At 46.0% G+C, this 12,692-nt stretch overlaps 1 protein-coding gene across 1 annotated transcript in view; it reads right to left on the reverse strand.

Annotated features, from left to right (window-relative positions):
* Positions 1-12,692, reverse strand: part of LOC137658750 (carbohydrate sulfotransferase 13-like) — a 67,476-nt gene that overhangs the window by 31,124 nt on the left and 23,660 nt on the right. The window contains exon 4 of the mRNA XM_068393776.1: positions 7,967-8,649. Within this exon, the coding sequence (XP_068249877.1) occupies positions 7,967-8,649 (683 nt within the window). The remainder of the gene's footprint in view (positions 1-7,966; positions 8,650-12,692) is intronic.

Here is a 12,692-nt window from a genome sequence, read left to right on the forward strand (position 1 = left end):
CTTGCTGTGCGTAGTCGACACAATTCTGGATATTGTGTGTGTCGCCTATTGTAGTTAAAAGTTTCAGGGAAATCACCAAATAAAGAACTAAAGTGAGGTTCCTGTCGCATAGAAGGAGGTTCGTCTCTGACTCCCATTGGGAGAAGATGCAATAACATTAAAATCTTGTTAAGTTTCTTACAACAAGAAAAATATCCCTCCCATTATGGGACGTCCACTCTTTACCGTACTTACATAGTGATTTCCTTGAACATCTCTTGCCCAGGCAAGAGGAAAAAATGGATGTGTGTCTGTATCTGCCCAGCTTATAAGGATGCCACAATAGTCGCTATCCCGTCCAGGGCAAGAACATAAATACCAAGATTTACCAGACATAAGCACTCACTTGTAACTCACAAATAATGAAACTCAATTGACCATGATTGAAGAAAAAACACAATTTAAGAGCACTAAACACTAAAAGGGTAGGCGAGATGAATGCAAAAGAAGTGAAAGCACAACCTCTTCACTTCTCAACCAGCAGTGTTATGGGGAGATGTAGTGAGCAAGTGTCCTCCTGCTTCATGCACACGCACTATGGTTGCCCAGCAACGATGCATGGTGCAACCAAACAAAATTTTTCACTAGCCAGTCATATAAAACATGATTAGCAGTAACTCAAATACATGACTCAGAAGTTTGTATCCACATAAGAATAAACTGACTTTACCTGAAAACACACAATGGGTACACAGAAAAAATTGAACTTGCCTTTCTATGAAAAATGATATTTTGATTATAAAATAAATTTTTGAATATACTTACCCGGTGAATATATAGCTGCAACTCTGTTGCTCGACAGACAACTCTACGGAAAAACTCGCCAGCGATCGCTACACAGGTTGCGGGTGTGCCCAACAGCGCCATCTGTCGACCAGATACCCAGCTCTCATGTAAACAAAGACTCAATTTTCTCCTCGTCCCACTGCGTCTCTATTGGGGAGGAAGGGAGGGTCATTTAATTTATATTCACCGGGTAAGTATATTCAAAAATTTATTTCATAATCAAAATATCATTTTTAAATATTTAACTTAGCCGGTGAATATATAACTGATTCACACCCAGGATGGTGGGTAGAGACCAGTAATATATGTTTACACTTTTATGAGCTAAGAGTTTTTTATTTCATTTTAGAAGTTATCAAAATAACAAAAACAAAATAAATAGGTACCTGGTAAGGAAGTCGACTTGAACAATTACTCTGCCTTTTAAGTACGTCTTCCTTACGGAGCCTCGCGATCCTCTTAGGATGCTGATCGACCCCTAGGAGCTGAAGTATCAAGGGTTGCAACCCATACCACAGGACCTCATCAAACCCCTAATCTAGGCGCTCTCAAGAAATGACTTTGACCACCCGCCAAATCAACCAGGATGCGAAAGGCTTCTTAGCCTTCCGGACAACCCAAAAAACAACAATAAAAACATTTCAAGAGAAAGATTAAAAGGGTATGGAATTAGGGAATTGTAGTGGTTGAGCCCTCACCCACTACTGCACTCGCTGCTACGAATGGTCCCAGTGTGTAGCAGTCCTCGTAAAGAGACTGGACATCCTTTAGATAAAAAGACGCAAACACTGACTTGCTTCTCCAATAGGTTGCGTCCATTATACTTCGCAGAGATCTATTTTGCTTAAAGGCCACGGAAGTTGCGACAGCTCTAACTTCGTGTGTCCTCACCTTAAGCAATGCTTGGTCTTCCTCACTCAGATGTGAATGAGCTTCTCGTATTAACAGTCTGATAAAGTAGGATAAAGCATTCTTTGACATAGGCAAAGATGGTTTCTTAACTGAACACCATAAAGCTTCAGATTGGCCTCGTAAAGGTTTAGTGCGCTTTAAATAGAACTTAAGAGCTCTCACAGGGCATAAGACTCTTTCTAGTTCATTGCCTACAATCTTCGATAAGCTGGGAATATCGAACGATTTAGGCCAAGGTCGAGAAGGCAGCTCATTTTTGGCTAGAAAACCAAGTTGTAGCGAACAGGTGGCTTTTTCTGACGAAAATCCGATGTTCTTGCTGAAGGCATGAATCTCACTGACTCTTCTAGCTGAGGCTAAGCATACCAGGAAAAGTGTCTTTAAAGTGAGATCTTTCAGGGAGGCTGATTGTAGCGGCTCAAACCTCTCTGACATGAGGAATCTTAGTACCACGTCTAAATTCCAACCAGGTGTAACCAAACGACGCTCCTTCGTGGTCTCAAAAGACTTAAGGAGGTCCTGAAGATCTTTATTGTTGGAAAGATCTAAGCCTCTATGCCGGAAGACCGATGCCAACATGCTTCTGTAGCCCTTGATAGTGGGAGCTGAAAGGGATCGTCCTTTTCTCAGGTATAAGAGAAAGTCAGCTATTTGAGCTACAGAGCTACTGGTCGAGGATACAGAGACTGACTTGCACCAGTCTCGGAAGACTTCCCACTTCGTTTGGTAGACTCTAGGGGTGGATGCTCTCCTTGCTCTAGCAATCGCACTGGCTGCCTCCTTCGAAAAGCCTCTAGCTCTCGAGAGTCTTTCGATAGTCTGAAGGCAGTCAGACGAAGAGCGAGGAGGCTTTGGTGTACAGTACCTTCTTTACGTGTGGCTGACGTAGAAGGTCCACCCTTAGAGGAAGACTTCTGGGAACGTCTACTAGCCATCGAAGTACCTCGGTGAACCATTCTCTCGCGGGCCAGAGGGGAGCAACTAGCGTCAACCTTGTCCCTTCGTGAGAGGCGAACTTCTGCAGTACCTTGTTGACAATCTTGAACGGTGGGAATGCGTAGAGATCTAGATGTGACCAATCTAGGAGAAAGGCATCTATATGTATTGCTGCTGGGTCCGGGACTGGTGAGCAATAGATTGGGAGCCTCTTGGTCAGCGAGGTTGCAAAGAGATCTATGGTTGGTTGGCCCCAAGTGGCCCAAAGTCTCTTGCATACATCCTTGTGGAGGGTCCATTCTGTTGGAATTACTTGCCCTTTCCGACTGAGACAATCTGCCATGACATTCAAGTTGCCTTGGATGAACCTCGTTACTAGTGATATGTCTTGACCTTTTGACCAGATGAGAAGGTCCCTTGCGATCTCGTACAACGTCAGTGAGTGGGTCCCTCCTTGCTTGGAGATGTACGCCAAGGCAGTGGCGTTGTCCGAGTTCACTTCCACCACTTTGCCTCGAAGGAGAGACCTGAAGCTTTTCAAGGCCAGATGTACTGCCAGCAGCTCCTTGCAGTTGATATGCATGATCCTCTGACTAGAGTCCCACAGTCCTGAACATTCCCGACCGTCTAATGTCGCGCCCCAGCCCACGTCCGATGCGTCCGAGAAGAGAACGTGGTTGGGAGTCTGAATAGCCAGGGGAAGACCCTCTCTTAGGTTGATACTGTCCTTCCACCAAGTCAGACAAGACTTCATCTTTTCGGAAATGGGGATCGAGACCGCTTCTAGCGTCTTGTCCTTTTTCCAGTGAAAAGCTAGATGGTATTGAAGCGGACGGAGGTGTAGTCTTCCTAATGACACAAATTGTTCCAGGGATGATAGCGTCCCTACCAGACTCATCCACAGCCTGACTGAGCAGCGTTCCTTCTTCAGCATGTTCTGGATGCATAACAGGGCTTGACTTATTCTGGGGGCCGACGGAAAAGCCCGAAAAGCTAGACTGTGAATCTCCATCCCTAAATACACAATAGTTTGGGATGGGACCAGTTGCGACTTTTCCATATTGACAAAGAGACCCAATTCCTTGGTCAGATCTAGAGTCCACTTTAGATCCTTCAGACAGCGACGACTGGAAGAGGCTCTGAGAAGCCAGTCGTCCAAATAAAGGGAGGCTCGGATGTCCGATAAATGGAGGAATTTGGCTACATTCCTCATCAGCCTCGTAAACACGAGAGGAGCTGTGCTTAGGCCAAAGCACAGGGCCCGAAACTGGTAGACCACCTTTTCGAAAACGAATCTCAGAAAAGGTTGGGAGTCTGGGTGGATGGGGACGTGGAAGTAGGCGTCCCTTAGGTCTAAAGAGACCATCCAGTCTTCCCTTCTGACCGCTGCTAAGACTGACTTTGTGGTCTCCATGGAGAACGTCGTCTTTGTGACAAAGACATTCAGAGCACTGACGTCTAGCACCGGCCTCCACCCTCCTGTTTTCTTTGAAACCAAGAAGAGGCGGTTGTAGAATCCCGGAGATTGAAGGTCCGAGACTTTGACCACCGCTCCCTTCTCTAGCAAAAGAGACACTTCCCGTTTCAAGGCTCGTCTCTTTTCTTCCTCTCTGTACCTGGGAGAGAGATCGATGGGAGACGTTGCTAGAGGGGGTTTCCGTACAAAAGGGATCTTGTACCCCTCTCTGAGCAACTTCACAGATTGTGCATCTGCGCATCTCTTCTCCCAGGCCTGCCAGAAGTTCTTGAGTCTGGCTCCCACTGCTGTCTGAAGTTGCGGGCAGTCAGACTCTGCCCTTACAGGACTTGGATCCTTTCTTCTTCCCTCGCTTCCCTTCGGCACGAGCACCTCCTCTGCTGGAGGCTCTGCCACGAAAGGGCGGAATAAAGCGAGACGCTGGAGTGTCCATCCTTGGTCTAGCTGACAAGGTAGGCAAAGGGGGAGCTTTGCGAGGTGAGGACGCAACAAGATCGTGAGTGTCCTTCTGCACTAACGAAGCGGCTATTTCCTTAATCAGGACTTCTGGAAAAAGGCACTTGGAAAGAGGAGCAAAGAGAAGCTCAGATCTCTGGCACGGTGTAACTCCAGCAGAAAGGAATGAGCAGAGAGATTCTCGCTTTTTTAGGACTCCGGACACAAATGATGCAGCAAGCTCATTAGACCCATCACGGACGGCCTTGTCCATGCAGGACATAATGAGCAAGGAAGTCTCTTTATCTGTCGAAGAGATCTTCCTGCTTAGGGCTCCTAGACACCAGTCTAAGAAGTTAAAAACTTCAAAGGCCCTAAAAATTCCTTTCAAAAGGTGGTCCAGGTCCGATGATGACCAACAAATCTTTGAGCGTCTCATGGCAAGGCGGCGGGGAGAGTCTACAAGACTTGAGAAGTCGCCCTGGGCAGAGGCAGGAACTCCCAAGCCGAGAACTTCTCCCGTGGCATACCAGACGCTCGATCTAGAAGAGAGTCTAGCAGGGGGAAAAGCAAATGCTGTCTTCCCTAAACTCTTCTTGGACTGCAACCAGTCTCCTATCACCCGCAAAGCTCTCTTGGACGAGCGTGCGAGGACGAGTCTAGTAAAGGCAGGAGTGGTAGAAGGCATGCCTAAAACAAACTCTGAAGGCGGAGAACGAGGAGCCACAGAAACAAACTGGTCAGGAAACAGCTCTTTGAAAATGGCCAAAACTTTTCTAAAGTCCAAAGAGGGTTGAGTAGACTTAGGCTCGTCCAATTCTGATTGTGGTTCATCTATATGTGCAGCAACATCATCATCAGAAAGTTCCTCATCCGACAACTGATGAGGAAACGGCAACGGAGTGGGTAACGGCTGGTTCGCTGAGTCCAGTCGCACTGGTGCATGCGTGACTGAGCCGGACGCAACGTCATGGACCTGCTGCCCAGTCTGTGAGCTGGCAACAACCATGGTAGCGCGGGGACGCACAGCGTCTACCCCAGACTGTCTAGACTGATTGGGTTGCGCAGTGGAAACCACACTGGGTTGCGGAGGTTGACGCACCGCGTTAAAACAAGGCAACTCTGACGGTTGTTGAACATCCAGAACGTCAAAGGCAACCTCCGTGCGTCGCTTAACGTCAACATGCGGCTGGCAGATCACACTGGAACGCATGGGTGGAGGAACTCTCTCAACTGGTGTGCGTGAGAAGGTTACCTCAGCGTCCACAGGACGCACAACCGATCGCTTGGAGGGTTGTAGGCTAGGTACTGCACTAGCTGGTACGGCAGCAACCTTCTCCGCATGAAAGTCCTGCATCAGAGACGTAAGTTTAGACTGCATGTCTTGCAGTAGAGACCACTTAGGGTCTACAGGAGCAGGTGCGGCGACAGACGGTGTTAGTGTCTTAAGCGGTACCGCTCTGCCTCTCTTAGGCGGTGAGCAGTCATCGGATGACGGCAACGAGTCCGAACTAACCCAGTGGCTACAACCGGGCCGTTGGACTTGTGCTGAAGGGACCGATTTACGTTTTAACGGTCGCGAGACCTTGGTCCAAAGTTTCTTGCGAGAAACACCTTCAGAAGACGAGGTATAAATGGGCTCTCTCGTCTTAGGTAGGTAGGAGCGATCTTGGGGAGATACGCCCGATACCACGGAGGGAACGTCTGTTCGCTGATTAAAGCCTCTCGAACCCATGCGTCGTACGACATTGCTTCTCCCCTGGACTTGGGAGCTTGTAAGAGGTCCCGGACTAGGAGGACGACAGGCACGAACAGACAAACCCTCAAGCGCAACACTGTCCACAACACTATCACTTGGCACTTTAGCACTTCCCACTGCACTTTGGCACTTAAGCTCCTTAACATCCGCCATGAGCTGATTACGGTCACTAGCAAGGGACTCAACTCTCTCACCCAGAGCCTGGATGGCACGCATCATGTCAGCCATCGATGGTTCCTGAGTGCCAGGAGGGGGGTTAGGAGCAACCACTACAGGGGAAGGAATAGGTTGTGGGGCATGAGGAGAGGATACATCAATAGAACGAGAAGAACTTCTCCTAACTCTATCTCTCTCTAGCCTACGTGTGTACTTTTGAAATTCGATAAAATCGAATTCCGAAAGGCCAACGCACTCCTCACACCGATCTTCCAATTGACAGGTTTTATCCCGACAATTGGAACAAACAGTGTGAGGGTCGATAGAAGCCTTCGGAAGACGCCTAGAACAGTCCCTAGCATTGCATTTCCTAAATTTGGGAACTTGTGAAGGGTCAGCCATTTTGAATTGGTCAAGGGAAATTCCAAAAAACGATCAAAAAGTCATCAACAAAGAATCCGATATAAAAAAGAGTTCAAGGATTTGTGTGAAGAAAAACCCTGCACAGCGAAAGCTAAAAACTAGAATATAGTACTTCACCAATTAGATGTGAAAAACTCCAGTTTAGCAACAGCGAGTAAAGTATGTCTTGTCGACACGTCGACAGAGAGAAAATTGAGTCTTTGTTTACATGAGAGCTGGGTATCTGGTCGACAGATGGCGCTGTTGGGCACACCCGCAACCTGTGTAGCGATCGCTGGCGAGTTTTTCCGTAGAGTTGTCTGTCGAGCAACAGAGTTGCAGCTATATATTCACCGGCTAAGTTAAATATTTAAAAATACTACATAAAACATCTCTACTATTATCATTCGAGCTTTTTGAATAGGAAATCATATGAGACTGTACAAAATATCACGGTAACACATATCAGAAACAAAACCAAGGACTTTAAAATAGAATGAAAGCAATTTCTTTCAGTACAAACCCCTCTTTAGCATTAACCTTATGTTTTAGCAAGACCAAACAAATACAGAACCCAGAAAATAAAGTTGGCAGATCCTGGAAATAAGGTAAAGAGGAAGGAAGAAATCTCCATAACTCCTCATGAAAGAACCAAGGGCAAGAGAGGTTGAATGATGGATAAGTTCAGATTTGGTCATCTCTATAAAGAGGTCTGTTTGAGATTGCAATGTTTGATCACAATATTGCATAGAAGATAAATCTACATTGGCTTTGAAGGTTTCAATACCATAAAGAAATAATGTACATAATTGTAAAGTGTAAAATAAACCTGGAAATGCAAAAATCCTGACGCGTAAATTATACTCGTGTACCTTTCAGAGAGAGAGAGAGAGAGAGAGAGAGAGAGAGAGAGAGAGAGAGGGATAATCTTATTATAAGCAACGGGAACTCAACCTCATCAACGTTCTGAAATACAGTACATATTAATACTCTATGGACTGATTACCTCTTTAATATTAATACACAACAAAGAGATGAGGAAAAGTTGGAAAATTCCTGCTTACTTGTCTATATAGAAGACATCATAATTAGGCGTGGGAGGATGTCTCACGACGGGTTTCCCTCCGGCGCGGGCGTGGGGCCCTATGCCATGCTTGGCACACACTTTCTCGATCCTCGCCTTCCGCTGGGCCATGTCCTTCTCCACGGCATCCATGTCCAGTTGCTTGTCTTTTCCAAAGGAACTCTTGACTTCCTCCTTGTTTTCGTCTTCGTCTTTCTTCCTATCGCCAATGAGTTCACCGAATTCCACTGCTCCTTCCTCGTCTCCCTCCAACTCTTTCTGTTCTTTCTTCCTCTTTGGCTTTGGCTCTTCTTCGTCCTCGTCTTCGTTTTTCTCGAGCTTCTCGCCCCCAACATCCTCCAGGTCAAAATTGTCATTCGCGACCTCATCTTGCTCTTCGACCGCATTGTTATCGGCATTGTCATCTTTGTTTCGGCCATTCCACTTGCCCTCGTGGTTTTCATCCCCTTCTTTGTACTCCTCGTATTCATCGTCGTCATCCTCTCCCTCTCCCTGGACGTCTTCTATCACTTCGAGCGCACTCTGTTGAACAAAGTTCTGGTTCCTCACTGGATTATGCCGAGGCTCTTCGATATCCTCCTTTACAAACTTTGCAGCATATCTTGGGTTGATGTTATCACTGCCTCTCAGGACGTCTTCTCTAGTCTTCCAATGAATCTCAGCCTGCAATGACCATATATTCTAAATTCTTCAGTAACTTACACATGATACTCTACACTTATTACTTTAATACCTTCTAAATAATATTCTACAAATAAATTATAAATCCACTGACTATCTATATAACTAGAATGACTGGAGAGAATATTTGGACAGAAAAGCAGATGAGGCTGACAAAGCGATGAATTCAGGGAGTGGCTATGACGTAAGAATTGATCATAGAATTATTAATGAAGCCTCCACAGGGGCAAAGATGAAGCATATACACATCAAAAAGAGAGATGGATCTGTTATAACAACAGAAGATGAAGAGAGGCAACGTTGGATGGAACACTTTAGTGAGGTCATGAATAGAAGATATGAAGGGAATAATTTGATTGATATACCTGAAGCTGAGGAACACCTTGATGTGCCCATGTATGAATTCAGTGTGTTTGAAGTCGAAACTATCATTAAAAAACCAAAGAGATGTAAAGCCCCTGGATACAATGGAATAACAGTTGAGATGATATTGGCCAAAAATGAAGTGACTCCCAGAATACTTAAAATGTTATTTTGATAATAAAATAAATTTTTGAATATACTTACCCGGTAATTATAATAGCTGCAACTCTGTTGCTCGACAGAAAACTCTAAGGTAAAACTCGCCAGCGATCGCTACACAGGTTGCGGGTGTGCCCAACAGCGCCATCTGTCGTCCAGATACCCAGTACTCAATGTAAACAAAGACTCAATTTTCTCCTCGTTCCACTGCGTCTCTATTGGGGAGGAAGGGAGGGTCCTTTAATTTATAATCACCGGGTAAGTATATTCAAAAATTTATTTTATTATCAAAATAACATTTTTCAATATTTAACTTAGCCGGTGATTATAATAGCTGATTCACACCCAGGGGGGTGGGTAGAGACCAGCAATATATGTTTACATTATTATGAGCTAAGAGTTTTTATTTCATTTTAGAAGTTATCAAAATAACAAAAACAGAATAAATAGGTACCTGGTAAGGAAGTCGACTTGAACAATTACTCTGCCTTTTTAAGTACGTCTTCCTTACGGAGCCTCGCGATCCTCTTAGGATGCTGATCGACCCCTAGGATCTGAAGTATCAAGGGTTGCAACCCATACCACAGGACCTCATCAAAACCCCTAATCTAGGCGCTCTCAAGAAATGACTTTGACCACCCGCCAAATCAACCAGGATGCGAAAGGCTTCTTAGCCTTCCGGACAACCCAAAAAACAACAATAAAAACATTTCAAGAGAAAGATTAAAAGGTTATGGAATTAGGGAATTGTAGTGGTTGAGCCCTCACCCACTACTGCACTCGCTGCTACGAATGGTCCCAGTGTGTAGCAGTCCTCGTAAAGAGACTGGACATCCTTAAGATAAAAAGACGCAAACACTGACTTGCTTCTCCAATAGGTTGCGTCCATTATACTTCGCAGAGATCTATTTTGTTTAAAGGCCACGGAAGTTGCGACAGCTCTAACTTCGTGTGTCCTTACCTTCAGCAAAGCTTGGTCTTCCTCACTCAGATGGGAATGAGCTTCTCGTATTAACAGTCTGATAAAATAGGATAAAGCATTCTTTGACATAGGCAAAGATGGTTTCTTAACTGAACACCATAAAGCTTCAGAAAGGCCTCGTAAAGGTTTAGTTCGTTTTAAATAGAACTTAAGAGCTCTTACAGGGCATAAGACTCTTTCTAGTTCATTGCCAACCATATTCGATAAGCTTGGCATATCGAACGATTTCGGCCAAGGTCGAGAAGGCAGCTCGTTTTTGGCTAGAAAACCAAGTTGTAGTGAACATGTAGCCTTTTCTGACGAAAATCCGATGTTCTTGCTGAAGGCATGAATCTCACTGACTCTTTTAGCTGTGGCTAAGCATACCAGGAAAAGAGTCTTTAAGGTGAGATCTTTCAGGGAGGCTGAATGTAGCGGCTCGAACCTGTCTGACATGAGGAATCTTAGTACCACGTCTAAATTCCAACCAGGTGTAACCAAACGACGCTCCTTCGTGGTCTCAAAAGACTTAAGGAGGTCCTGTAGATCTTTATTGTTGGAAAGATCTAAGCCTCTGTGACGGAAGACTGATGCCAACATGCTTCTGTAACCCTTGATAGTGGGAGCTGAAAGAGATCGTTCTTTCCTCAGGTATAAGAGGAAGTCAGCTATTTGAGTTACAGAGGTACTGGTCGAGGATACAGATACTGACTTGCAGCAGTTTCGGAAGACTTCCCACTTCGATTGGTAGACTCTAAGGGTGTATGTTCTCCTTGCTCTAGCAATCGCCCTGGCTGCCTCCTTCGAAAAGCCTCTAGCTCTCGAGAGTCTTTCGATAGTCTGAAAGCAGTCAGACGAAGAGCGTGGAGGCCTTGGTGTACTTTCTTTACGTGTGGCTGACGTAGAAGGTCCACCCTTAGAGGAAGAGTTCTGGGAACGTCTACTAGCCATCGAAGTACCTCGGTGAACCATTCTCTCGCGGGCCAGAGGGGAGCAACTAGCGTCAACCTTGTCCCTTCGTGAGAGGTGAACTTCTGCAGTACCTTGTTGACAATCTTGAACGGAGGGAATGCATATAGATCTAGATGTGACCAATCTAGGAGAAAGGCATCTATATGAACTGCTGCTGGGTCCGGGATCGGTGAGCAATATATTGGGAGCCTCTTGGTCATCGAGGTTGCGAAGAGATCTATGGTTGGCTGGCCCCAAGTGGCCCAAAGTCTCTTGCATACATCCTTGTGGAGGGTCCATTCTGTTAGAATTATTTGTCCCTTCCGACTGAGACAATCTGCCATGACATTCAAGTTGCCTTGGATGAACCTCGTTACTAGCGATATGTTTAGACCTTTTGACCAGGTGAGGAGGTCCCTTGCGATCTCGTACAACGTCAGTGAGTGGGTCCCTCCTTGCTTGGAGATGTACGCCAAAGCAGTGGTGTTGTCCGAGTTCACCTCCACCACTTTGCCTTGAAGGAGAGACCTGAAGCTTTTCAAGGCCAGATGTACTGCCAGTAGCTCCTTGCAGTTGATATGCATTGTCCTTTGACTCAAGTTCCATATTCCCGAGCATTCCCGACCGTCTAATGTCGCGCCCCAGCCTACGTCCGATGCGTCCGAGAAGAGAACGTGGTTGGGAGTCTGAACAGCCAGGGGCAGACCCTCTCTGAGGCTGATACTGTCCTTCCACCACGTCAGGCAAGACTTCATCTTCTCGGAAATGGGGATCGAGACCGCTTCTAGCGTCTTGTCCTTTTTCCAGTGAAATGCTAGGTGATATTGAAGAGGACTGAGGTGTAGTCTTCCTAATGACACGAACTGTTCCAGGGATGATAGCGTCCCTATCAGACTCTTCCACTTCCTGACTGAACATCGTTCCTTCTTCAGCATGTTCTGGATGCATAACTGGGCTTGGCTTGTTCTGGGGGCCGACGGAAAAGCCCGAAAAGCTAGACTGTGAATCTCCATCCCTAAATACACAATAGTTTGGGATGGGACCACTTGTGACTTTTCCATATTGACAAGGAGACCCAATTCCTTGGTCAGATCTAGAGTCCACTTTAGATCCTTCAGACAGCGACGACTGGAAGAAGCTCTGAGAAGCCAGTCGTCCAAATAGAGGGAGGCTCGGATGTCTGCTAAATGAAGGAATTTGGCTACATTCCTCATCAGCCTCGTAAACACAAGAGAAGCTGTGCTTAGGCCAAAGCACAGGGCTTGAAACTGGTAGACAACCTTTTCGAAAACGAATCTCAGAAAAGGTTGGGAGTCCGGATGGATGGGGACGTGGAAATAGGCGTCCTTTAGGTCTAAAGAGACCATCCAGTCTTCCCTTCTGACCGCTGCTAGAACCGACTTTGTGGTCTCCATGGAGAACGTCTGCTTTGTGACAAAGACATTCAGCGCACTGACGTCTAGCACCGGCCTCCACCCTCCTGTCTTCTTTGACACCAAGAAGAGGCGGTTGTAGAATCCCGGGGTTTGATGGTCCGAGACTTTGACTACCGCTCCCTTCTCTAGTAAGAGAGACACTTCCTGTTTCAATG

The sequence above is a fragment of the Palaemon carinicauda genome, chromosome 19 (assembly GCF_036898095.1).
Source record: "Palaemon carinicauda isolate YSFRI2023 chromosome 19, ASM3689809v2, whole genome shotgun sequence".
NCBI classification, from domain to species: Eukaryota; Metazoa; Arthropoda; class Malacostraca; order Decapoda; family Palaemonidae; genus Palaemon; species Palaemon carinicauda.